The 27,526-nt window shown below is 50.2% G+C and overlaps 2 protein-coding genes across 2 annotated transcripts in view; both read left to right on the top strand.

Moving 5' to 3' along the window:
- Positions 1-6,786, top strand: part of OLFML2A (olfactomedin like 2A) — a 37,519-nt gene extending 30,733 nt beyond the window's left edge. The window contains exon 8 of the mRNA XM_050760599.1: positions 1,728-6,786. Within this exon, the coding sequence (XP_050616556.1) occupies positions 1,728-2,332 (605 nt within the window). The 3' untranslated portion in view covers positions 2,333-6,786. The remainder of the gene's footprint in view (positions 1-1,727) is intronic.
- The window catches only part of ARPC5L (actin related protein 2/3 complex subunit 5 like), a 360,768-nt gene that overhangs the window by 286,530 nt on the left and 46,712 nt on the right, over positions 1-27,526 (top strand). The gene's annotated exons all lie outside the window — the stretch shown is intronic.

The following is a 27,526-nucleotide window of genomic DNA, read 5'->3' as shown; positions in this document are numbered from 1 at the left end:
GGCTGAGGGCACTGGGCTGGAGGCCCAGACAGACCCCATGGCACCCCTGTGCGCTAGCACCCTGCCAGGAACCAGAATGCAGCAGCAAACAAGAGAGACACGGTCCTGCCTTTGCAAGCGTGACTTACCGTCAAGGGGCCAATACTGAGTTTCCATTTGTTGAGTGCTTACCCTGTGCTGATCTCGCCCCACCCCGTGTATCAGTTCATGGTTGCTACATACCTCCAGGAGGTGGGGTTAGCACCTGTTTTATAGGTGAGCAGGGCCTCTGGCCTTAGAGGAGCTGCAGGTCTGGGCAGGGGTCAGGACGGAGCTGACGGCACAGGGAAGGGCAGAATTCTGGTTATCAGATCTGGGGCATGATGTGGGGAAGGGGTCATTTAGATCTAGCCTGCCCTTCAGAAATGCACACTCTGGTGGGGGAGGCAAAGGCTTAAAGAGACAATTTCAGTACAGCATTAGAGGGAGCGCTGAAGGGGCTATGGGAACCCAGCCTAAAGATCAGGGAAGACTTCCCCGTGAAGGTGATGCTGAGCTGGGCCCTGGAAGAAGAGTAGGAGTAAGCCATGCGGAAGGAAGAGGGAAGGGTGTCCCAGGCAGAAGGCTCAGCACATGCAGAGGCCTGGCAATGACAGGAAACGTGATGGCCTGGGGTGGGGGGGATGGTGACTGAGTAAGCTGGGGCAGGCCTGGTGAGCCAGATGAAGGAGTTTGGACTTACCCCGAGAGCTATGCAGTCACAACTAAAGGCCGGGCACAGTAGCTCACACCCGTAATCCTAGCACTTTGGGAGCCCGAGGCAGGTGGAACACTTGAGGTCAGGAGTTCAAAACCAGCCTGGCCAACATGGTGAAACCCCATCTCTACTACAACATTAAAAAAAAAAAAAAAATTAGCTGGGTGTGGTGGCGGGTGCCTGTAATCCCAGCTACTTGGGAGGCTAAGGCAGGAGAATCGTTTGAACCTAGGAGGCAGAGGTTGCAGTGAGCCGAGATCGCACCACTGCACTCCAGCCTGGGTGACAGAGAGAGACTCTCTCAAAAAAAAAAAAAAAAAGAAAAAAAAGAAAAATAAAGGCCTGGAACAACTAAAAAATGAAAAATAAAGGCCTAGAACAACTAAAATCCTTCCTCTGCTAGCTCAAAATTGGCCGGCTTTCTGCTCAAGCAGCTCACAGGCTGGTGGAAGAAGCCAGTGATAAGAATCAAGATGAAGGCTTATGTCTGGCTGCTACAGATGTGTCCTGGGGGGAAAAAAGACAAGGGGTTATGGGAGGCTGGAGGAGAGGCCCCTCACTCAGGGTAGGGAGGTCAGTGAAGGCTTCCTGGAGGAGGTGACATTGGCCTGGGGCTCTGAAAGATGGGCAGGCATTCCTCAGGCAGATAGCCTGGGGAACAGCAGTCCTAACAGAGGAACAGCAGGGACGAAGGCTTGGAGACAAAGAATGGGGCTAATGTCACCCTGTGTCTAAATCCTAGCTGTGCCATTCCAGAGCTGGGTGACCTTGATCCTCTGAGCCTGTTTCTTCTTAAGCAGATGGGATGACAATAGACCTCCTTCGGGAGACGCTCGTGCCATAGTAAGATGTCATCCCAGCTCCAGGCACATGGCATATGCTTGGCATCAGTTGCTTACTGGGCCACTGAGAGCCCTTAGTGGTCTCAGGGGATGTGGGCGGGCTGGGGTTGTTCGGGAGGTCTGGGGTGACCGTCGCCCTCCGCCTGCAGGCCGCTGGAGTAACATGTACAAGCTGCCCTACAACTGGATTGGCACGGGCCACGTGGTGTACCAGGGCGCCTTCTACTACAACCGCGCCTTCACCAAGAACATCATCAAGTATGACCTGCGTCAGCGCTTCGTGGCCTCCTGGGCGCTGCTGCCCGACGTGGTATACGAGGACACCACACCCTGGAAGTGGCGCGGCCACTCGGACATCGATTTTGCCGTGGATGAAAGTGGCCTGTGGGTCATCTACCCCGCCGTGGACGACCGCGACGAGGCCCAGCCCGAGGTGATCGTCCTGAGCCGCTTGGACCCTGGCGATCTCTCGGTGCACCGGGAGACCACGTGGAAGACACGGCTGCGGCGGAACTCCTATGGGAACTGCTTCCTGGTGTGTGGCATCCTGTATGCCGTGGACACATACAACCAGCAGGAAGGCCAGGTCGCCTATGCTTTCGACACGCACACGGGCACTGACGCACACCCCCAGCTGCCCTTCCTCAACGAGCACGCCTACACCACCCAGATTGACTACAACCCCAAGGAACGGGTGCTGTACGCCTGGGACAATGGCCACCAGCTCACCTACACCCTCCACTTTGTGGTCTGAGTGGAGACCTGTGCTCCCGGGAGAGGCGCAGCAGTGCGGGAGGGGCTCTCCACAGCAGCTCCTGCAACTGACCCAGTCTGCAAATATTTATTGGGGGCCAGCCCAGGGCTGGGACTGGGCATGAGGTGGTCACCAGGATTGAGCTTCCTCAGCACCCAGTGGGTAATACTTGCTTCCACTTGCAGAGCCCCGTGCCAAGCACTTCCCACACACTTACCCATCTGATTCTCCCAGCACCTCCCTTGGAGGTAGAGATCATGAACCCATTTAACAGATGAGGAGACAGAGGCTCAGAGAGGCACCGTCCCTTGCCTCATGCCTCAGTTGTGATCAGGCAGGCTGTGCTCTCACGACAGCCCCATTTTACAGATGAGGACACTTTACCACGCCCTCCCCTCCCTGCCCTCCCCTATCTCCCCTGGTCTCCCTTGTTCTCTCAACTCTCTGTCCCTTCCCAGGACCACTCAGAACCAGAGGCCTTTAGGGCCAGTGTGCTGGTGTCGGGTGGAGGCCCTGGCTCTGCCTGCCATCCCGGGGCTCTGTTCTGGCTGAGCTGTTGGTGGCCCTGGGCTTTGGGTCCCTTAGCCAATGTCCTTGCCTCTTGTCTTTGGCCAGCCCCCCAGCCCAGCCCGCCCCACCCGCTGTCCGGCCACATTCCAAACCTCTACCGTCACCTAGCTGCTCAGCAGAAACCGCACCCCGAGAGAAAATCCCGTCCTCTGTTCCAAGGCCCCTTTCTGCTCTGTGCTCATTTTTATTTTCTCTTATTCTTCATCAGTGCCGTCATTTGTTTCTGCAGCAGCAGCTGAGAAGGCAGCAGGCAGCTCTGCCAGGGTGGGGAGCTGAGCTGAGGCTCCCTCTCCACCCAGAAGCACTGGCGTTGCTCACATAGTCAGGCCTTGGGTCCCCTCCCTGGTTCATCCCAGAGCCTTTGGGCCTGGAGTCCGCCTTGTCCTTTTTCTCTAGGCTTTCAAACCCATAACCTTTACACACTCAGGGATACCTCCAGGTCTGCCATGAATAAGACCCTAGGCCCAAGGCTGGTGTGGTGCCAGGATGACACAGTTTCCCTCTTCCTTGCCAGCCCTGACCTGGCCCAGCAGCCTGGGGGCTACAGAAGACACGGTGTGAGTAGTTGGTCCAGCGGAGGCCTCAGGCCTTCTTCTGTTTGCAGGAGAGAACCAGAGGGTGGGAACGGGGAGGGAAGAACTGAGGGTCTGCAGACTGGACTTTTCCTGGCTTCAGAGTCCAACCCCAGGACTTGGGTTGAGCATGCACGGGGTGGGGGGGCCACCTTGCCCAGGGCCACTGATGGCTCCCCAGAGCCTCAGACCCACACAGCCCAAAGGACAAGGCCTCTTCTGCTTTGTTTAGACAGTATTTTTAGAGCTGGAGAGAAATTTTCTAGCCCAACTCCCTGTTTCATGAAAGAGAAAGAGGCTCAGAAAAGTTGAGAGAGCAGCTGAGTGTCACACTGGGAGCTGGGCACAGACCATCTTCCAGAAGGGTTCTGTCATGGAGGCTGCCCTCCCTGGGAAGGCACCCCAGCACCTGTGAAGGACATTACTACTCATCCCCACCCGCCCCCTAGCCCTTGCTGCCTTCATTCTGTCCCAGTGCCAGCTCCCGGGATGTCTGTAAGTTTGAATACCAGTTGCCATGTTAGGAAAGTCAGCTGCACAGCCAAGAGTGTAAGAGTGTAAAGAAATGCTTTTTTTTTTGAGATGGAGTTTTGCTCTTGTCACCCAGGCTGGAGTGCAGTGGCGCGATCTTGGCTCACTGCAACCTCCGCCTCCTGGGTTCAAGTGATTCTCCTGTCTCAGCCCCCGTAGTAGCTGGGACTACGGGCGCCCACCACCACGTCTAGCTAATTTTTGTATTTTTAGTAGAGATGGGGGTTTCACCATGTTAGCCAGGCTGGTCTCGAACTCCTGACCTTAGGTGATCCACCCGCCTTGGCCTCCCAAAGTGCTGGGATTACAGGTGTGAGCCACTGTGCCTGGCCAGGAAATGCTTTTTGTGCAGAATACACTTCTTTCGGGCATTGTCAGGTGATGTTTTGTTTAAGCTCTAACTCACCCCTGGAATACAGGGGGATAATGACACCCAGCCCAGCCAGGCCTGACTCATCGTGGTCATATCCAGCCCCCACCCCCAGCCAACCAACCACTGCAGGCTCCTCTTACAGACTCACCAGGGGGCTGCGAGGGCCCGGCATCTCCCTTGGCCCTGGGTGTGGGTTTTACAAGACTGTGTCTTTCGTGACATCATAGCCCAACGATGTGAGAAGAAGGAGAAGGCCCCCCTTTCTTCATTAATCTGAAAAAAAGGAAAGTAAGAATAGGCTAATTTTTAAAAGTTAAAGGGCAAGCAGCATTGCATTCTGGGGGAATGCCGGCCACAGCCGCCAAACATTCACTAGGCCTCTTCTGTTTTCAGACCCTTGTAAGTGGGTTATGTGGTGGGTATGGGCAGTTTTTTTCTTTTCTTTTCTGTCTTTTTTCTCTTCTTTTCTTTTTTTTTTTTTTTTTTTTTTGAGACCGTTTCACTCTTGTTGCCCAGGCTGGAATGCAACAGCGTAATCTCAGCTCACTGCAATCTCCGCCTCCCAGGTTCAAGTGATTCTCCTGCCTCAGCCTCCCGAAAAGCTGGGATTACAGGGGCCTGCCACCACGCCCAGCTAATTGTTCGCATTTTTAGTAGAGACAGGGTTTCACCATGTTGGCCAGGATGGTCTCGAACTCCTGACCTCAGGTGATCCACCTGTCTCAGTCTCCCAAAGTGTTGGAATTACAGGCGTGAGCCACCACACCCGGCCAGTTTCTTCATTTTACACATGGTCACGTTGGAGCCTAGAACAGTTACGTCACTCGTCACATAGGCAGTTAAGTGGAGAACAAGGTTTCAAAATCAGATAAGGAAACCATCATCATTAACTGAGCACCAACTGTGCTAAGCTTGCCACGGGCATATGCTTGCAGTCTCACAACAGTGGGAGGTCTGTATCCTGAATGTGCCCATTTTATAGATGAGGACACTGAGGAGAAGAGACTTACCCAGGCTCACACAGCAGCTCAGCCTGTTCCAGGCGCTGGTCAGTGCGTGTTCTTTGCCACCAGCCTGTCACTCCAGTGGCAGCTACAGAAAGGGAGGCTGTTGCTTTTATCCCCAAACTGCATCCACAGACAAGCCCCAAGGAGGAGGCTGGGGCCAGCTCATAAAAAGCCTGAATGCCAAGCCAAGGAGTAGATGCCTCCAGTCATTTTTAGAACAAAGTCAAGTATAAATTTACAGAGAAAAAAATTCTAAGACAGTTGGATGTTGTCCTGTTGGTGAGGAAAGGAAAGGTTTTTATTGTGGGGAACTGGAACCAGCTCATAACTGCATGCCTGTGAGCTGTCATGGAAACCTGGCCCCCAACAGCTTTTGAGGTTTTTTTTGGTTTTGTTTTTGTTTCTTTTTACCTGTCTTGGGCTTTATTACTTTTGGCAAAAGGTACTTCAAACAAGGAAGGGCCTGGACTGAGGAGGACCACGTCTTCTTGCTGACCTTGTCTATAAAGGCAAAGGAAGCTGTCTCGGGTGTTTCTGAACAACATGAGTCATGAGGGGCTTTGGCTACCCCTTGGGTTCCCCCTAGAGATGTCCAGGCCTTACATTTAATCTGCTTTCTCTGCGGTGGGGTAGAGAATGGAGCTCCCACATTGGGGGCAGTGTTAAAGGTGGAACTGGGGGATTTTCCTGGGAATGATTTGAGGGCTCTTGAAAGCCGGTGTGTTCCAAAGCATCTTTAACTCTGGGACAGCATTGGAAGCCGCTGTCATGACAGGACACGGCACTGGATGGCTGGCAGAGAGCCCTGGCTAGGAGTTAGGGAGCCCTGGGTTGGAATCCAGCCCCACCTCTTTCATGCCACAGGTTTGGTCAAGTTCTCTCCCGCTCAGGGTAGGGCTGTGAACTCCCTCTTAGAGCTAAGAACATGCAGCTTAGTGAGGACAAGACCCTTCTAGAGCTTTACCACTAATCCCCACCCAGGAGCCCCAAGGCCAGCATTATTCCTCCTCATTACAGGTGATGAGCCTCAAATTCAGAGAGCTTAAGCAACCTGCTCAGGGTCATGTCTCCAACAGGCAGTAGAGTCAAAGTATAAACCAGGTCTGTTTTTGTACCAAAGTCCCAGACTAACTGTTGGTAGGAATCTTGTAACCAGTCATGTTTTCTTCCTTGTTTTGGCTGCTGGGAAGCTCAAAGTCAAATTGGAGACCCTTTTTTTTCAATTGTGCTGAGTCTCCTACTAGACTTACTTCATTCTAGCTTTCTGCTTTTACCTTTACCCTAATCTTTTTATTTTTATTCTATTGTACTTTATCTATTTTTGTAAGTTGCTGAGATATCTGTTTTGCCACAAGATGGGATATATCTAAATAAAGACATGATCAAAGGTTTGATTTAAAAGTCTGGACTAAATGCTGTGGTCCATATCCTCATCAGAACACATACATTTAATAACTTTTAAAATAAATAATTTGTCGGCCGGGTGTGGTGGCTCGCACCTGTAATCCCAGCACTTTGGGAGACTGAGGCAGGCAGATTACTAGAAGTCAGGAGTTCGAGACCAGCCTGGCCAACACAGTGAAACCCTGTCTACCAAAAAATACAAAAACTGTGGCACACGCCTGTAGTCTCAGCTACATGGGACGCTGAGGCAGGAGAATTGCTTGAACCTGGGAGGTTGCAGTGAGCCAGGATGGCGCCACCGCACTCCAGCCTGGTTGACAAAGCAAGACTCCATCTCCAAAAAAAAAAAAAAAAAAAAAAAAAAAAAAAAATTCATGATCAGGCATTGGGGGGAACTGATGGTGTGGAAAAACGAATGGGGTGGGTGGATGGTACACCGTTAGCTGAATGGGAACTGGAGGCCGGGTATGGTGGCTCATGCCCGTAATTCCAGCACTTTGGGAGGCTTAGGTGGGAGGATCACTTGAGACCAGGAGTTCAAGACCAGCCTGGGCAACATAGTAAGACCTCCTCTCTACAAAAAATAAACAAAAGTAGCTGGGCGTGGTGGCATGTAAAAAAATAAAAAATAAAGAGTTTGTTATGAGAACTGGCATTGTTGCTAAACTGCTGATGGAACTAATTGGAATGGTGAGCTGTGCAGAATCCAACTCAGACTGAAAGCCAGACCCCACCGAATGGAGAAGACAAGCCAGACATTCCCAAAGGTGTTCAGACACTAGCCTCGGCCCCTTGCCTGCCTTCCTGTGCCAGCTGCAGAGAGGTGCAGGGTACACTCACTCCTGGGTCAGAGAATGTGGGGCCGAGGGAAAGGTAAGGGAAAAAAAAAAAAAAAAGCCGGGCGCGGTGGCTCAAGCCTGTAATCCCAGCACTTTGGGAGGCCGAGACGGGCGGATCACGAAGTCAGGAGATCGAGACCATCCTGGCTAACACGGTGAAACCCCGTCTCTACTAAAAATACAAGAAAATTAGCCGGGCGAGGTGGCGGGTGCCTGTAATCCCAGCTACTCAGGAGGCTGAGGCAGGATAATGGCGTGAACCCGGGAGGCGGAGCTTGCAGTGAGCCGAGATCACACCACTGCACTCCAGCCTGGGCGACAGAGCAAGACTCCGTCTCAAAAAAAAAAAAAAAGAAAGAAATGCTTTCCTGGGAAAAAGAGAGTATCATGGAATTGGGGAGGGGCCCTCAGAGGTCGCACAGTCCCATGTGACCCAAACTGCAGTCATTCACAGCCCCTCTCCGTGATTTTCCCCATTTCCCTTTTCCACCTTCGGCATGACTTACTGTTTCTCTTTCAGATGATTCCATTCTTTTCACTAAAATGATTTTAGTAAAATTAGAGGAAACTTTATTTAAAAAATGTTTTTAAACGAATGTTTAAGGAGGAAGCTGTATAGTACAATAGTGAAAAGAAAGCCACTGGCAATGACCACAAACTGGGATGCTACACTGACAACAAGCACCACAGGTGCCTTCCGATACTGCATCTGCTGGGCCTCAGGCCCCATTGCCCATCGTTAAAAAGGAAGATTAGAGGCCAGGCATGGTGGCTCATGCCTGTAATCCCAGCGCTTTAGGAGGCTGAGACAGGCAGATCACCTGAGGTCAGGAGTTTGAGACCAGCCTGGCAAACATGGCGAAACCCCGTATCTACTAAAAATACAAAAATTAGCCAGGTGTGGTGGTGTGTGCCTGTGATCCCAGCTACTTGGGAGGCTGAGGCAGGAGAATCGCTTGAACCCAGGAGGCGGAGGTTGCAGTGAGCCAAGATCACGCCACTGCACTCCAGCCTGGGTAACAGACCGAGACTTCATCTCAAAAGAAAAAAAAGAAAAAGGAAGATTAGCAAGTGTTTAGGGGACGTCAAGGGTAAAGTGGACAGCAAGTGGACACTGTCCTTGATATACTCAGAGAAATGGCCCGGATGGAAAGGGAACAGCTCTCTCCCATGATTCAGGCCCTCACACGGCAGCTTAGAGAAGCTGTCTCAGCTACTCATGGGTGGACTTGGATTAAGATCACCTCCACCCCCACATACACAGATGCACAGATGCCCGCAGACACACTTGCTCAGCCAGGCCTCCCTCCGCAGCCTCCCCCAGTGGGAGGCCAGATTTGGCAGACCCGGGCACCGTCTCTGTAGCCCCTGGCAATGACAGGGGTCCTGCTCTCCATAGACACGCCAACCAGAAGCACACCACCAATGCCACTCCACTGCAGTGGCCACTGGAGCCACATCCTTCTGACCCTGCACACACCCCTGGGGCTGACTCTAGTCCCATGCAAGCCAGAATGGCTGGGCTTTGGGTGACCTGGATCATGACAGCTCTCCTTGAGCCCTTCATCAGCCCGTCCCATCTGCTCCCCACTACCCCATCTTTCCTGGCTTAAGACCCCAGCCAGAGGCCCAGCGTGGTGGCTCACACTGGTAATCCCAGTACTTTGGGGGCCTGAAGCGGGAAGATCACTTGAGCCCAGGAATTTTAGATCAGCCTGGGCAACACAGTGAGACCCTGTCTATGCAAAATATAAAAAAATGAGCTGGGCATGGTGGTGCGTACCTATAGTCCCAGCTACTCAGGAGGCTAAGGTGAGAAGATCACTTGAGCCTGGGAAGTCAAGACTGCAGTGAGCCAAGATTGTGCCACTGCACTCCAGCCTGGGCAACAAAGCAAGACCCTGTCTTCCTGTCTTTTTTTTTTTTTTTTTTTTTGAGATGGAGTCTTGCTCTGTCGCCCAGGCTGGAGCGCAGTGGCCGGATCTCAGCTCACTGCAAGCTCTGCTTCCCAGGTTGATGCCATTCTCCTGCCTCAGCCTCCCGAGTAGCTGGGACTACAGGCGCCCACCACCACGCCCGACTAATTTTTTGTATTTTTAGTAGAGACGTGTCAGCACCCAGGAGACTCTCAACAAACATCCTCAAATAACCAACTGACGTATGTTCAAACCTTGGGCAAGTTCATACATGAGCTCCTGAGCCAACCACCCTTGGCTCTGAAGTCATGGCCGCTGCATAAGCTGCACTTCTTTCGTTTATTTGTGCAGCAGTATTTGTTAAGTCAGGTTCCACACAGAAATCTCTAGAATGCCATCTCAGATCATAGAGGCTGGAGGGCAGACAGGATATTACCAGCGACTCTCTTCATCTTGCAGTTCTAGGAAAATGAGAAAACCCATCTTCAGAGAAAAACATCTGCCTAAAAACCCCCACCCTCGCTGGGCGCGGTGGCTCAAGCCTGTAATCCCAGCACTTTGGGAGGCCGAGACGGGCGGATCACGAGGTCAGGAGATCGAGACCATCCTGGCTAACACGGTGAAACCCCGTCTCTACTAAAAAATACAAAAAAAAACTAGCCGGGCGAGGTGGTGGGCACCTGTAGTCCCGGCTACTCGGGAGACTGAGGCAGGAGAATGGCGGGAACCCGGGAGGCGGAGCTTGCAGTGAGCTGAGATCCGGCCACAGCACTCCAGCCTGGGTGACAGAGCGAGACTCCGTCTCAAAAAAAAAAAAAAAAAAAAAAAAAAAAAAAACCCCACCCTCGTCTGCAACCAGGGGCTTGCACAGCAAAAAAAAAAACAAAACAAAACAATAAAACAAAACAAAACAAAAAAACAAAAAACCTGTGGCCTTTTTCTTGTCTGTGGCAATGACACTCACAGCACTGGATATGGCAGGCACAGGGCTATGCCCTGATCCAGCATTCAAGGCAAGTCTGTGGCCCACAGAGGCTGAGGCCATAGAGCTCTGTGGGCTCGGGGGCTGGACAGGGTTATCTCCGACCTTTATCAGCTTGGCGGACAACATCACATGCCAGAAAGAACAGTCACCAGGCGACTGTGAGTAAGCTCTTAGCCTGAGGCTCAGTGCGCGGTGGGCGTTCAGGAAGTGGTGGCCACTGTCAGGTTGTGACCAGGTAGTTCTCTGCTCAGAGCGTCCGCTCTCTGTCCTGGCAGGTCTGCATGTCATGCGCTGTGGGCTGTGCACCACGACGCGTACCTTCCGTGTGCCAGGCTCAGAAGTACCAAGTTCAGCAAGTCTCTTCCCTGCCCTTGAGAGCCTGCTGGGAGCAGGGAAGCCACACTCAGCCACACCCTCTCGGTGAGCTTTACTGCTGGAAGAGTGGAAAGCCCGGGGGCTCCATGTGCCTTGCTAAGGAGTGTGGGCTGCTCCTGGAGCCACAGGAGCCATGGGAATCCCCACGGGAGCCACGGAGCGGCCCACACCTCCCAACCAGCTTTGCATCAGGGCAAGGGAACCTCCCCTGGTCACCTCAAGTGGTACAGTCCTCCAGAGGGACCTCTCTGCTCTATAGACGTTTTTCCTGGGACTTCAAGGTCCTAAATCTCCCCGTGGCCAGGGTGGGAAAGGAATGAGTAGGAACCATCCACAGGAGCTACATCGTCCGAGCCTGTGCTCTAAGCCAGGTGTGGTGCTGATTCTTTATGGTACTATCTCATTGAATTCTCCCAGTCGCCCCATGAAATAGGTACCGTTGCTGCCAACATTTCACAAATGAGGAAACTGAGGCACAGGCTGCTACAGTGTTCAAGGCCACCCACACAGCTGGAATTGGCTGAGCTGCAGTGCCACCCTCTCAAAACGCTGCACCAATGGTCCCCGACCTCAGCCCACATAGGCTCATGTCAGAATCACTGGAGAGTTTCAAAAGATGCTGGTGCCCAGACGCCACCCTGGACCATACACCAGTCTGTGGGAGCGAGGACAGAAATTTGGAGGGGTTTATTTATTTGTTTATTTATTTTGAGACAGGGTCTCACTCTGCTTCCCAGGCTGGAGTGCAATGGTGCAATCATAGCTCACTGTAGCCTCTACCTCCCAGGCTCAGGCTATCCTCCAGCCTCAGCCTCCCAAGTAGCTGGGACAACAGGCACACACCACCATTCCCAGCTAAGTTTTTAAATTTTTTTTTTTTTTTTTTTTTTTTTTTGAGACGGAGTCTGGCTCTGTCACCCAGGCTGGAGTGCAGTGGCGCGATCTCGGCTCACTGCAAGCTCCGCCTCCCGGGTTCACGCCATTCTCCTGCCTCAGCCTCCCGAGTAGCTGGGACTACAGGCGCCCGCCACCTCGACCGGCTAGTTTTTTGTATTTTTTAGTAGAGACGGGGTTTCACCGTGTTAGCAAGGATGGTCTCGATCTCCTGACCTCGTGATCCGCCCGTCTCGGCCTCCCAAAGTGCTGGGATTACAGGCTTGAGCCACCGCGCCCGGCCAAAATTTTTTTTTTTTTTTTTTTTTTTTATAGAGATGAGGTCTCACTATGTTGCCCAGGCTGGTCTCAAACTCCTGACCTCAAGCCATCTTCCTGTTTCAGCCTCCCAATGTGCTGGAATTACAGGCATGAGCTACGGTGCCCAGCCGTTTCAGGTGGGTTTTATTTATTTATTTATTTAGAGACGGAGTCTCACTCTGTTGCCCACACTGGAGTGCAGTGGCGAAATCTTGGCTCACTGCAACCTCCACCTCTGGGTTCAAGCGATTCTCCTGCCTCAGCATCCCAAGGAGCTGGGGTTACAGGCACACCACCATGCTAGGCTAATTTTTTTTCCTTTTTGTTGACACAGAGTCTCACTCTGTTGCCCAGGCTAGAGTGCTGTGGCGTGATCTCAGCTCATTGCAACCTCTGCCTCTTGGGTTCAAGCGATTCTTCTGCCTCAGCCTCCTGAGTAACTGCGATTACAGTCGCGCGCCACCACACCTGGCGAATTTTTATATTTTTAGTAGGGACGGGGTTTCACCATGTTGGCCAGGCTGGTCTCGAATTCCTGACTTCAGGTGAGCCACCCACCTCAGCCTCCCAAAGTGCTGGGATTACAGGCATGAGCCGCCGCGCCCGGCCCATTTTGGGTGGGTTTTAAACGCTTCCCAGGAGATTGTGCCATGCATTCCAGGTAGAGGCCCTCTGCCCCTCCCCCTCCTGGCACTTGGAAGGAGCACCCTGCAGCTGGTATGGACCCACCATGGCAGGGCGAATCTGGGACCTGATGCATGCACCACAAGTCAGAGAAAGAAGAGGTGTGTCAGATCCCAGGCTGCGCCCAGGAAAGCATCCTCTGGGTTGGCTGCCACAGAAGAAGGAACCAAGTGGGCAGGCCTTAGCTGGGCGTGATAGCCTTTCCCGCCATGGGGTGTCTGTATGAGTGGGGGTGTTTCCAAGGCACAGAGCACAAAGGCTCCCTCTGGCCCCAGGCGGTGCCCAGACACTGCCCTGCTCACTCAGCCTACATCCGGGGCCAGCCCCTCAACCCCCCACATTCCTGCAGGGACCCCGTGAGGCAGGAACAGACAGGGCTTTCAGAATGTGCGCCTGCTGGTGGGATGAATTATCACCGAGAATTATCTGCCATGAGAGCCGGCTGGCATTTCACGTGCCAAAGGTTGACTGGCCCCTCCCTGGCCCTGGCTGCTTGGCTCCAGGGCCCTCATTCCAATTTTGCAGGGACAGAAACTTTATTCTCTTCCATGAGAGGCCTCCGCCCCTCACCATCTGTGCAGATCTTCCCTCTCCCAGCTGCCCCCGACCCCCACCCAGGGCCAGAGCCTTCCTTCCTCATGGCTCAGCACCAGGGTGGATTAGACAAGGGTGATTCAAAAGTCAAGTTTCCCAGGTCTGTTTAAGCCACAGATTTTATCGATGGGGAAAGTCACTGCTGCTAACATGTCCAGCCCAAATCTGTTGCAGCTTTTCTGCATGAGTCCCTGACAAATGCAAACAGCTGCTGCAGCCTGGGCAAGCTCGTTTTAGAAGGAACTTATCCGAGTTTCTTGGAGTCCAACAGCCTTCAGTTTGAATCCTGGTTCTGACACCTGTGGAACCTATGCTTGCTGCTTGATGTCTCTAATCTCTGGTTCCTCATTGTTTCTTGGGGGATTTTTTGTTTTGTTTTGTTTTGTTGAAACAGGGTATTGCTCTGTCGCCCAGGCTGGAGTGCAGTGGCGTGATCTTGGCTCACTGCAGCCTGTGCTTCCTTGGCTCAAGTGATTCTCCTGCCTCAGCCTCCCGAGTAGCTGGGATGACAGGTGCCCACCACCACACTTGGTTAATTTTTGTGATTTTAGTAGAGACAGGGTTTTGCCTTGTTGGCCAGGCTGGTCTCAAACCCCTGAACTCACCTGGGCCTCCCAAAGTGCTGGGATTACAGGCATGAGCCACTGCACCCCAGCTAGTTTCCTCATTTGTAGAATGGGAATGACAACCTTGATCTCCCAGGAACATTGTGAGGTTAAAATGAGGTCATGCACATGAAAAAAGTCCGTAAATGGGAACATGGAGGGCACTTAGAAAAATGAGGCAGGATGCAACGTACATGTACATGATATCAAAGACTGACTTAGGGTATCACCCTCGGTCTGACCTTCAGCATCTCAGGTTGGGGCAGACCCAGAGTGAATTGTTAGCAAGCACAGGGATATCCTCATAAGTGATGCCTCTCCTTTGTCCAGAAAGGGCAAATTTCATTCATCCATGTGTCTACTAAGGTTGATTAGTAGTGACTGTCTATGTGAGCTGCCCAGTGCAAACAAGAACTCAGCGATTAGCAATGTCTGCTGAGAATAAGAAATTAGAGTGGTGGAACATATGCTACACTTTGCCATTTCTGTTATAGAAAGTATTATGTCAAAATTATACTTCCACTCTAGCTCTTACCTGGATTTGTTGACAGCCTCCACACTGATCTTTCTGTTTCTTATATCTTCCCATCCTTTGACTCTCAACTTCCGCTGCTGGAGTGAATTTTCTGAAATAAAAATCTGACCAAGCCTGATGCAATGGTAATGCCTATAAGCCCAGCATTTGGGAGGTTGAGGTGGGAGGGTCACTTGAGGCCAGGAGTTCAAGACCAGCCCGGACAACACAGCAAGACTCCATCTGTAAAAAAAACAAAAAAAAGAAAAAAAAGAAAAAAAATGTCCATTAGCTGGGTGTGGTGGTACACACCTGTAGTCCCAGTTACTTGGAAGGCTGACGCGGGAGGATTGCTTAAGCCTAGAAGGTTGGGGCTGCAATGAGCTCTGACTGCACCATTGCACTCCAGCCTGGATGACAGAGTGAGACTCTGTCTCTTAGAAAAAAAAAAAAAATCTGGGCTGGGCACAGTGGCTCACCCCTGTAATCCTAGCACTTTGGGAGGCTGAGGTGGGTGGATCACTTGAGGTCAGGAGTTCGAAATCAGCCTGGGCGATGTGGTGAAACCCTATCTCTACTAAAAATACAAAAATTATCGGAGTGTGGTGGCACATGCCTGTAATTCCAGCTACTCAGGAGGCTGAGGCAGGAGAATTGCTTGAACTAGGGAGGTGGAGGTTGCAGTGAGCCAAAATCACGCAACCACACTCCTGCCTGGGTGACAGAGAGACTCCATCTCAAAAAGAAAAAAAAAAAAAAAAATCTGATCCTTTCTATTAGTCTTTTCTAAGGTTGCTATAAAGAAATACCTGGCCAGGCACGGTGGCTCATGCCTGTAATCCCAGCACTTTGGGAGGCTGAGGCAGGTGGATCATGAGATCAGGAGTTTGAGACCAGCCTGGCCAACATGGCAAAACCCCATCTCTACTAAAAATACAAAAATTAGCCGGGAGTGGTGGTGGGTGCCTGTAATCCCAGCTACTTGGGAGGCTGAGGCAGGAGAATCACTTGAACCCGGGAGGCAGAGGTTGCAGTGAGCCGAGATTGCACCACTGTACTCCAACTTGGACGACAGAGTAAAACTCTGTCTCCAAACAAAAACAAAAACAAACAAACAAAAAAAACAACTCACTCGCCATCATGAGGACAGTACCAAGGGTATGGTACTAAATCATTCATGAGAAACCTACCCCCATGATCCAATCGCCTCCCGCCAGGCCCCACCTCCAATACTGAGGATTACAACTCAACGTGAGATTTGGGCAGGGATATGGATCCAAAGCATATCACCCTTTTACTCCATTACCTGTCACCATCCCATGGCTCCCCGCATTGCTCTGAGGATCAAATCCGTGCTCCTGTGGGTGAAATTCAAGGCCTCTATTCACCTTCCCAGTCTCATTTATGGCTACTCACTTCCACATCTCAGCCTTGAACCCCATTAATCTGAGGATCTTCAAGAACCAAGATGTGAAGATTGGAAACAACTTGGAAAGTTAAACTGAAAACCCTGTTCCTGATGCACAAGACCAGATCAAGATCACAGGGGCCGCAAAGAAGAGACCTCACCTCATTTGCCACGAGTGAGTTTAACAAACCAGAAGGGAGACTTTCTTTTTTTTTTTTTTTGAGACAGAGTCTTGCTCTGTCACCCAGGCTGGCGTGCAGTGGGTGCAATCTCGCAGCTTACTGCAACCTCCGCCTCCCAGGTTCAAGGGATTCTTGTGCCTTAGCCTCCCAAGTAGCTGCAACTACGGGTGTGCGCCACCATGCCCAGCTGATTTTTGTAGTTTTAGTAGAGATGGGGTTTTGCCATGTTGGCCAGGCTGGTCTCAAACTCCTGACCTCAAGTGATCTGCCCAACTCAGCCTCCCAAAGTGCTGGGATTACAGGTGCGAGCCACTGCTCCCAGCCTACTATTTATTACTTTACAGACAGAGTATCCCTCTGTTGCCCAGGCTGGAGTGCAGTGGGGCAATCATAGCTCACTGCTGCCTAGAACTCCTGAGCTCAGGTGATCCTCCCACCTCAGCCTTCCAAGTAGCAGGGACCACAGGTCCTCACCACCATACCCAGCCTAATAAGCTGCTTTAAAGAAAAATATCCAAACAGGCTTTTTGATTTTTTTTTCAGTTTAACTTTTTACTTTGACATAACGTCAGTAACAGAAAAAGTCCAAGAATAGTACAAGGTATTCCCCTAGACTCTTCCCCAGGTTCATCACTCACATTTTGCCATATTTGCTTTGTCATTCTCTTTTTTCTGACCCATTTGAGAGTAGGTTGCAGATATGATGACCCTTTGGCCCTAAATACTCCAGGTGCATTTCCTAAGAACATGGATGTTAATCACAGCACAATTAGCAAAATCAAGAACGTTAACATTGATGGGGCCAGGCGCGGTGGCTCATCCTGTAATCCCAGCACTTTGGGAGGCCGAGGCAGATGGATCACCTGAGGTCAGGAGTTTGAGACCAGCCTGGCCAACATGGTGAAACCCCGTCTCTACTAAAAATACAAAAATTAGCTGGGCATGGTTGCACCTGCCTGTAGTCTCAGCTACTCAGATGCCTAAGGCAGGAGAATCGCGTGAATCCAGGAGGCAGAGGTTGCAGTGATCCAAGATCACGCCACTGCACTCCAGCCTAGGCGTTAGAGAGACACTGTCTCAAAAAAACAAAACAAAACAAAACAAAACTAACATTGAGGTAATATTATTCTTAATTTATAGATCTTATTCAGATTTGATGTCTCAATAGTGGCTGTTTTTGTTTTTGAGACAGTTTTACTCTTGCCCAGGCTAGAGTGCACTGGTGTCATCTCTGCTCATTGCAACCTCCACATCCTGGGTTTAAGTGATTCCCATGTCTCAACCTCCCGAGTAGCTAAAATTACAGGTGTGCACCACCATGACCACCTAATTTTTGTATTATCAATAGAAATAGGGTTTTGCCATGTTGGTTGGCCAGGGTGGTCTCAAACTTCTTACCTCAAATGATCCACCCGCCTTGGTCTCCCAAATTGTTGGGCTTACAGGCATGAGCCACCACATCCAGCCTCAATAATGGCTTTGGGGCAATTTGTTTCCTAGTTCAGGATCCAATCCAGAATAGCATATTGCATTTGACTGTCATGTCTGTCTAGTCTCCCTTAACTCTGAACCAGTTTCTCAGCCTTTGTCATTCATGACATTGTCATTTTTGAAGACTGCAGGCCACGTATTTTTTAGAATTGCCTTCGATTTTCATTTGTCAGATGTTTCCTTGAGATTAGGTTCAGGTTACGTATTTTCCATGGAGAAACCAAAGAAGAACATTATGTCCTTCTCGGTGCATGATATGAAGAAGCACATAATGTCAGTGTGTCCTATTGTGTCCAGAATTAGTTCCCTCTGGTGGGTTCCTGGTCTCGCTGTCAAGAAGGAGGCCGCGGACCCTCATGGTGAGTGTTACGGTTCTTAAAGATGGCGTGTCTGGAGTTTGATCCTTCAGATATTCGGACGTATCTGGAGTTTATTCTTTCTGGTGGGTTTGTGGTCTTGCTGGCCTCAGGAGTGAAGCCGCAGACCTTTGCTGTGAATGTTACAGCTCTTAAAGGTGGTGCCTCCGGAATTGTTCGTTCCTCCCTGTGGGTTCGTGGTCTTGCTGGCTTCAAGAGTGAAGCTGGAGACCTTCACAGTGAATGTTACCACTCATATAGGTAGTGCAGACCCAAAGAGTGAACAGTAGCAAGATTTATTACAATGAACGAAAGAACAAACCTTCCGCTTCAGGGAACGTGACCCAACCAGCTTGCCTCTGCGGGCCCGGGTGGCCAGCTTTTATTCCCTTATATGGCCCCACCTACATCCTGCTGACTGGTCTATTTTACAGAGAGCTGACTGGTCCATTTTGCAGACTGCTGACTGGTGCGTTTTTACAGAGTGCTGATTGGTGTTTACAAATCTTTAGGCTAGCACTGATTGGTGCGTTTACAATCCTTTAGCTAGACAGAAAAGTTCCCCAATTCCCGCCCCCACTCGACCCAGAAGTCCTGCTGGCTTCACCTCTCATTATCATTGGCAATGGTTTACTTTGATCACCTGGTTACAGTGGTGTCTGCCAGCCTTTATTTATTTCTTTATTTTTTTGAGACAGAGTCTTACTCTGTCGCCCAGGCTGGCGATCTTGGTGCAGTGGTGTGATCTTGGCTCACTGCAACCTCCACCTCCCAAGCTCAAGCCATCCTACCACCTCAACCTCCTGAGTAGCTGGGACTACAGGTGCACATTAACACGCCTGGCTAATTTGTGTGCGTGTGTGTATGTGTGTGTGTGTGTGTGTGTGTGTGTGTATATATATATAATTTTTTTTTTTTTTAGAGACAGGGTTTTGCCGTGTTGCTCAGGCCGGTCTTGAACTCTTGGGCTCAAGTGATCCACTTGCCTCAACCTCCCAAAGTTTTGGGATTACAGATGTGAGCCACCATGCCTGACCTTACCAGTCTTATCTAATGTAAAATTAATGTTTTCTCTTTATAAATAATAAGTCATTTGTTGGGGAGTACATTGAGACTATATTGATATTCTATTTCTCATCCCACCTTCAACCTCTAGTTTTACCATCTATTGGTGATTGTTGTTTATATTAATTATTACTCTGATATAGCAAAATTGTGACTTTTGTCTGGGCATGGTGGCTCACGCCTGTAATCCCAGCACTTTGTGAGGCTGAGGCAGGAGGATCACTTGAGCCAAGAACTTTGAGATCAGCCTGGGCAACATGGTGAAACCCAGTCTCTACAAAAAATACAAAAATTAGCCATGTGTGGTGATGTGCACCTGTAGTCCCAGCTACTTGGGAGGCTCAGGTGGGAGGATTGCTTGAGCCTGGGAAGTAGAGGCTGCAAAAAGAAGTGTTATTCAAAATTTATAAATACAGAGCTGCTTCATTTGAAATTTTAGTTTCTCCCCATAGCTTGTTTTAGTTCTATTGGAAATAGCGGGTAAGTGAATTTTCTTTTTCGCCACTCTCACATTGTCTTGTTGTTGTTTCTTTTGTTTCAATGAAGGAAATTAACCTATTTATATATAGTGGAGCTAATATGTTTGGTCATTTTCTAGGCATCTTGCTTATGTTTATTTGTTTGTCTCCTTAATATGAATGGAGGAGAATTAGGAGCCCTTTTGTCTGCCAGTGCCTAACATCTGGTCTGGGGCATAGTAAATGCTTACCAAATGTTTGTGGAAAATTGTCCCACAGCTCAACAAGTGGCTTTACCTTGTGGCTGAATAGATAGACACAGGGCCTTGACTTCACTGTGATTATAATGATAACTATCACAGGAGTTACCATTAAGTTGAATAATTATGAATAGTCTCAGCAAAGGGCCTGGATATGGTAATCCCTGAATAAATTGCACCTGTTATTTATCAAACATTGACGAAGACCCAGGCATGCTGCTACACAATCCTATTTAATCTTCACGAGAATCCTATTGTACAAGGCCGGGTGCAGTGGCTCACGCCTGTAATCCCAGCACTTTGGGAGGCCAAGGCAGGAGGATCATTTGAGATCAGGAGTTTAAGACCAGCCTGGCCAACATGGTGAAACCCCGTCTCTATTAAAAATACAAAAATTAGCTGGGCGTGGTGGCACACACCTGTAGTCCCAGCTACTTGGGAGGCTGAGGTAGGAAAATCACTTGAGCCCAAGAGGCGGAGGTTGCAGTGAGCCGAGATCACACCACTGCACTCCAGCCTGGGTGACAGAGTGGGACTCCATCTCAAAAAAAAAAAAAAAAAGAAAAAGAAAAAGAAAAAAAGAAAGAAAAGAAAAGCCAGAAATGCGATAGAGACCCAGGCAGAGGGGCCTAGTCTGCCCTCCTCTTGGGCCTGAGCATTGACTGTTGAGCTTAAACTAGACTTGAGGGTTTTTTGTATTTGTTTTTTTTTTTTTGAGACGGAGTCTCGCTCTGTAGCCCAGGCTGGAGTGCAGTGGCCAGATCTCAGCTCACTGCAAGCTCCGCCTCCCGGGTTCACGCCATTCTCCGGCCTCAGCCTCCCGAGTAGCTGGGACTACAGGCGCTGCCACCTCGCCCGGCTATTTTTTGTATTTCTTAGTAGAGACGGGGTTTCACTGTGTTAGCCAGGATGGTCTCGATCTCCTGACCTCGTGATCCGCCCATCTCGGCCTCCCAAAGTGCTGGGATTACAGGCTTGAGCCACCGTGCCCGGCCTATTTGTTTGTTTTGTTTTGTTTTGTTTTGTTTTGTTTTGTTTGAGACGAGGTCTCGCTCTGTCACGCAGGTTGGAGTGCAATAGTGCAATCATGGTTCACTGAACCCTCAACCTCCCAGGCTCAAGCGATCCTCCCTCCTCAGCCTCCCAAGTAACTGGGACTCCAGATGCACACCACCACTCCCATCTAATTTTTGTATTTTTTGTAGAGATGGGGTTTCGCCATGTTGCCCAGGCTGGTCTCAAACTCCTGGGTTCAAGTAATCCACCTGCCTCGGCCTCCCAAAGTGCTGGGGTTACAGGCATGAGCCACCGTGCCCAGCCAAGACTTACTGTTTTAACCACATAATTTACTCGGCAAACATTACAAAAGCGTTATGCAGATCTATACTAACACAGAAAGACATCCCTGATACTTTATTAAATAAAAGGTATTTTGGGGGACTGGGCACGGTTGCTCACACCTGTAATCCCAACACTTTGGGACGCCAAGGCCGGCAGATCACTTGAGTTCAGGAGTTCAAGATTAGCCTGGCCAACATGGTGAAACCCGATGCTGCGCACCTGTAGTCCCAGCTACTAGGGAGGCTGAGGCAAGAGAATCACTTGAACCAGGCAGGTGGAGGTTGCAGTGAGCTGAGATCTCGCCATTGTACTCCAGCCTGGGCGACAGAGCGAGACTCCATCTTAAAAAAAAAAAAAAAAGAAAAGAAAAAAAAAGAAAAGAAAAAAAATTTTTTTTGAGACGGAGTCTTGCTCTGTCACCAGGCTGGAGTGCAATGGCGAGATCTCGGCTCACTGCAACCTCCAGCTCCCAGGTTCAAGCCATTCTCCTGCCTCAGCCTCCCTTGTAGCTGGGACTACAGGTGTGCACCACCACACCCAGCTAATTTTTTTGTATTTTTAGTAGAGACGGGGTTTCACCATGTTGGTCAAGATGGTCTCAATCTCCTGACCTCATGATCCTCCTGCCTTGGCCTCCCATAGTGCTGGGATTACAGGCGTGAGCCTCTGCACCCGGCCAAGAAAAGAAAAATTTAAAACCACATGTAGAGTGTAGTTTTATTTCTATAAAATTGTATGTATATATAGTGATGAGGGAAAGTGTTATTTTAAACAGAAGTGATTGCAGGAGCTCTTGCACTTGCTTAGAATATTGCCTGATAGGATACGTGGTGTGCAAGAAGGGCAGTCACAAAAGGCCACATATTGTATGATATCATATATACAAAATGTCAGAATTGGCAAGTCCAGAGAGATAGATAGATTCATGGTTGCCAAGGACTGAGGGGATAAGGAGTAACTGCTCATAGATATGAAGGTTTTCTTTCTTCTCTTTCTTTCTCTCTCCTTCCTTCCTCCCTCCCTCCCTCCTTTCCTTCCTTCCCTCCTCTCTTTCTTCTCTTTCCTTTCTCTTTCTTTCTTTTTTCTTTCTCTCTTTCCTTTCTTTCTCTCTCTCCCTCTCTTTTCTTTCTTTCCTTCCTTCCTCCTTTCTTTCTCTTTCTTTCTTTCCTTCTTTCTCTCTTTCTCTCTCCTTCCCTTCTTTCCTTCCTTCCTCCCTCCCTCCTTTTTCTTTCTTTTCTTTCTTTCTTTCTTTTTCTTTTCTCTTTCTCTCCTTCCTTCCTTCCCCTCTCTCTTTCTCTCTTTCCTTTCTCTTTCTTTCTCTTTCCTTCTTTCTTTTTTTTTGAGACGGAGTCTCGCTCTGTCGCCCAGGCTGGAGTGCAGTGGCCGGATCTCAGCTCACTGCAAGCTCCGCCTCCCGGGTTCACGCCATTCTCCGGCCTCAGCCTCCCGAGTAGCTGGGACTACAGGCGCCCGCCACCTTGCCCGGCTAGTTTTTTGTATTTCTTAATAGAGACGGGGTTTCACCGTGTTAGCCAGGATGGTTTCGATCTCCTGACCTCGTGATCCGCCCGTCTCGGCCTCCCAAAGTGCTGGGATTACAGGCTTGAGCCACCGCGCCCGGCCATTTCCTTCTTTCTTTCTCTCTTTCTTTTTTCTCTCTCTTTCTCTCTCCTTCCCTTCCTTCCTTCTTTCCTCTCCTTCCCTCTCCTTCCTTCCTCTTTCTTTCTTTTTTTCTTCTCTGCTTTCTCTCCTTCCTCCTTCTTTCTTTCTCTCTGTCTCTCTCTCTCCTTCCTTCCTCTCTCTCTTTCTCTCCTTCCTTCCTCTCTCTCTCCTTCCTTCCTCTGTCTATCTGTCTCTCTCTCTCTCTCTCTCTCTCTCTCTCTCTCTCTCTCTCTCTCTCTCTCTCTCTCTCCCCCTGCCCCACCAGGCTGGAGTGCAGTACCACGATCAGGGCTTTGATTCATGTCTGTCCCGTGGAGACAGCTCCACCCTTCATCTGCACGATCCAGGCAGAGCCTGGCACAGAGTGGGCACTCAATAAATAGTTATTTACTAGGCCGAAGAATTAGTACCTTGCAAGAGGCAAATGTGAGCTCTGGAAGATGACATCAAGAGCTTTCTCTGGGTGGTGCGATTTTTTATTAAAGTATAGCATGACAGCAGAGTGCTCACATCTTAGGCGTAGCTCAGTGACCACACAAACAAACGCACTTGTGTAAGTAGCTGGGAGATGTGATATGGAGTAATTTTATTTTCCTCTCTGTCCTTTCTGACTGGTTTAAATCTTTTCCCATGACGTAATGAGCATCACTTATAAGGGTCTGTGTCATTTTTACAAAATGCCTTTTTTGAATGAAGAAAAAACATCCATTTTCAATTATTTGGGATGTGGAAGGAACCCATGGGGTGATAGAATTTTTTCCTTCCCTTGTTTTCTTTTGCCTCCCTCCCTCTCCTGACCCCAGCAGGAGCACGCGTCTGGTGTTTTAGATACCCCCTTTCTCCCTCCAGGGGTGCTTTGGAGTTTTTACAAAGATCGTAAAGTATATGCTGAGCTCAGAATTAAAATCAAGGTAAACAAAGTAAATCTCTTTGTTTTGAGAAAATTATACAGCTGTTTGTGTTTGACTTTTCTTTTTCTGCAAAGGCTAGAGTTTGGGGGATTTGGAATATCTGGCTTTTTTTTAGACAGAGTCTTGCTCTGTCGCCCAGGCTGGAGTGCAGTGGCACAATCTCAGCTCACTGCAAGCTCCGCCTCCCGGGTTCACGCCATTCTCCTGCCTCAGCCTCCCGAGTAGCTGGGACTACAGGTGCCCACCACCACGCCCGGCTAATTTTTGTATTTTTAGTAGAGACAGGGTTTCACCGTGTTAGCCAGGATGGTCTCAATCTCCTGACCTCATGATCCGCCTGCCTCGGCCTCCCAAAGTGCTGGGATTATAGGTGTGAGCCACCACGCCCGGCCTGAATATCTGGTTTTTAAAATAAAGTATTGAAATCTACTCTCAAAGATATGCCCAGATTAGTAATTTGTATGTGATGAAGTGATTCATTCATTCATTCGTTCGTTTATTCACGTGTTCATTCACTGGCGTCTGCCTCGTGCCAGGCCCATCCTGAGTGTGGGGAGTATAGACATGGATCACACCTAGTCCCTGTCCCCAGGGAGACAGACATGGTCACAACAATCACTTCAAACCACGATTGGTGATTTAACAAGAGCTGGGTGGGTAAGATGTGGAGCAGAGGCTGACTGTCATCTAAGAGAAGGAACATTTGGGGTGGGTTTTGAGGGATACATAGAAGTTTTCCATGCAGAGAAGAGGTGGAAAGGCATTCTAGGCAGAAGGAACAGCTGTGCTAAGGCACAAAGACTGAGATAGCGTAAAGCATTGGGTGCAGTGGTCATGAGCATCAAGACCTAGCCAGGCTGCTCGGGTCTGAGTCCTGCCTTACACATCTCTTAGCTGTATGATGCAGAGCAAGTTTTCATTCTCTCTCTGTGCCTCAGTTTCCTCACCTATAAAGTAGAGGTCATGACAGCCCCTATGCTATAGAGTTGCTAAGGGTTAATTCAGATAAACCAAGTAAAGCACTTAGGCCAGGCCCTGCACAGGATAGGCATTCGGTAAATTGTCAGCGCCTAGTTAGGGTGAGATGAGTACTGGGAAACAGGTACCATAATTGAGATGGAGCAGGTATGAGGGCGGAAAAGGATGGATTCGTTTCGTGCTCTTGGGAGACATCCTGATATGAAATCTGTTGGGGGAAGGCCGGGCATGGTGACTCACGCCCGTAATCCCAGCACTTTGGGAGGCCGAGGCAGGCAGATTACAAGGTCAGGAAATGGCCGGGCGCGGTGGCTCAAGCCTGTAATCCCAGCACTTTGGGAGGCCGAGACGGGCGGATCACGAGGTCAGGAGATCGAGACCATCCTGGCTAACACAATGAAACCCCGTCTCCACTAAAAATACAAAAAAAAAATTAGCCGGGAGTGGTGGCGGCGCCTGTAGTCCCAGCTACTCGGGAGGCTGAGGCAGGAGAATGGCGGGAACCCGGGAGGCGGAGCTTGCAGTGAGCCGAGATCGCGCCACTGCACTCCAGCCTGGGCGACAGAGCGAGACTCCGCCTCAAAAAAAAAAAAAAAAAACAAAAAAAAAAAAAACAAGGTCAGGAAATGGAGACCATCCTGGCTAACATGGTGAAACCCCATCTCTACTAAAAATACAAAAAATTAGCCAGCCTTGGTGGCACCTGTAAGTCCCAGTTACTTGGGAGGCTGAGGCAGGAGAATCGCTTGAACCCAGGAGGCAGAGGTTGCAGTGAGCCGAGATTGTGCCACTGCACTCCAGCCTGGGCGACAGAGCAGGAGGTCAAGGCTGGGCCCCGGGTCCAGCCCCTACCCGCTTCCGTCTCCTGCTTCGGGGGCTTTGAGGACTGACCCCCAGGAGCTGTGGGCCTGCCAGCTCCAGGCACTGGTGATAGATGCTGTCACACCCAGCCCCAGTGCAGCCTGCGTGGGGCACAGCCAGCTGGGCGTTGCCTCAGCATGAGAAAATGGAAGGAAGCAAGGCCCAGTGAAGGGTAGGACCCAGAGATAGGGCCAAGGGCGCCCGTCCTTCCAGGAAAACAGTCTGGTCACCAGGCTTCAGTTCATCACCTTGCAACTGGCTGGCCTGAAGTCACAGTTTACTTGGGCACAGTGGAGTCATTTGGCTCCTTTTTTACTCCCAATGCCACCGAATGCCCCGTTATCCAGAGATTTCGTGTCTCCTCAGGGCACCCTGCTAAATGCTTCACATTTGGGCTTACAAAGGAGAAAATTTGTTTACCTCCACTTTACAGATAAAGACACTGAGGCTCAGAGAGGTGAAGTGACTTGTCTGAGGACACACAGCTCGTCAGACAGGCCTGCCTGCCCCTGGGGCTTAAGCTCCTTACCGCTCTGATAGCAGTCTTCATCCCAGTGTTCTTTCAAAGCAGACATGGGTGACCCACATTTAACATTAACAGTAACTTTTGGCCGGGCGCAGTGGCTCAAACCTGTAATCCCAGCACTTTGGGAGGCCAAGACTGGCGGATCACGAGGTCAGGAGATCGAGACCATCCTGGCTAACACGGTGAAACCCCGTCTCTACTAAAAAAAAAAAAAAAAAAAAAAAAAAAAAACTAGCCCGGCGAGGTGGCGGGCGCCTGTAGTCCCAGCTACTCGGGAGGCTGAGGCAGGAGAATGGCGTAAACCCGGGAGGCGGAGCTTGCAGTGAGCTGAGATCCGGCCATTGCACTCCAGCCTGGGCAACAGAGCGAGACTCCGCCTCAAAAAAAAAAAAAAAAAGCAGTAACTTTTGTCTGGGCGCGGGGGCTCAGGCCTGTAATCCCAGCACTTTGGGAGGCCGAGGCGGGTGATCACCTGAGTTCAGGAGTTTCAGACCAGCCTGGCCAACATGGCGAAGCCCCGTTGCATACTAAAAATGCAAAAATTATCTGGGTGTGATGGCATGTGCCTGTAATCCCAGCCTTTGGGGAGGCTGAGGCAGGAGAATCACTTGAACCCTGGAGGCGGAGGTTGCAGTGAGCCGAGATCGCGCCACTGCACTCCAGCCTAGGCAACAAGAGTGAAACTCCGTCTCAGAAAAAAAAAAAAAAGTAACTTTTGGAAAGCATGGAGATTACATAAAGAGAGGTAATCTCTGAACATGTTCTTCTGAGTTTTATGGTAGAGAATTTTTTTTAAGGAGGTTGCAGGCCTCATCTGTTAAAAATATTTATGTAAAAACTTGGAAGCTCGTGGAGGCAGGAAACGGTAATTACTCCAAAGCACTTGGCTGCACAAATGCCTGCCAATCCCCAGGCCATGTGGGGAGCCCAGGCCCTGCCCCAGTGTGGCCCTTGGGGAGCCCCCCGCCTCCTCAGGGGTCCTGGCCAAAGCCACTTCCTCGGACTCAGCCTGAGCTCTGAGCCCGCCTGGAAGCTGGCTGGCTTCCTAGATGCGGTTTTTGCCCGAATGTGCTGGGAGTCATCCCACGGGCCGAGGCCTGGCCTTGGCTGGCTCCTTGCCTCCTCGGGGGAGGCTGGGGAAGAAACTGGGTCCTGGATACATCAGGTTCCAGGTTCGAATCCCATCTCTATCTCCTAGAGAGCCACCGGACTTAAGTGTAGGCTGTGGAGCCAGGCCCTGGGTTAGAACTCAGACTCAACTACTTCCAGCTCTGTGGCCTTGGCCAACTCACTGCCCTGTGAGCTTTAGTTTCCTCACCTCTCAGGTAAGGATTAGAATGGTCTTGCCCTCGTAGGCATGCAGCGAGCATTAAATGACCCACTTTATATAAAGTGTTTACAGGCTGGGCACGGTGGCTCATGTCTGTAATCCAGCACTTTGGGAGGCCAAGGTGGGCAGATCACTTGAGGTCAGGAGTTCGAGACCAGCCTGGCCAACATGGTGAAACTCCATCTCTACTAAAAATATAAAA

The sequence above is a fragment of the Macaca thibetana genome, chromosome 15 (assembly GCF_024542745.1).
Source record: "Macaca thibetana thibetana isolate TM-01 chromosome 15, ASM2454274v1, whole genome shotgun sequence".
In the NCBI taxonomy this organism is placed as follows: Eukaryota; Metazoa; Chordata; class Mammalia; order Primates; family Cercopithecidae; genus Macaca; species Macaca thibetana.
Note: the sequence above shows the minus strand (reverse complement) of the source record. Positions and strands in the feature narration are given on the sequence as shown.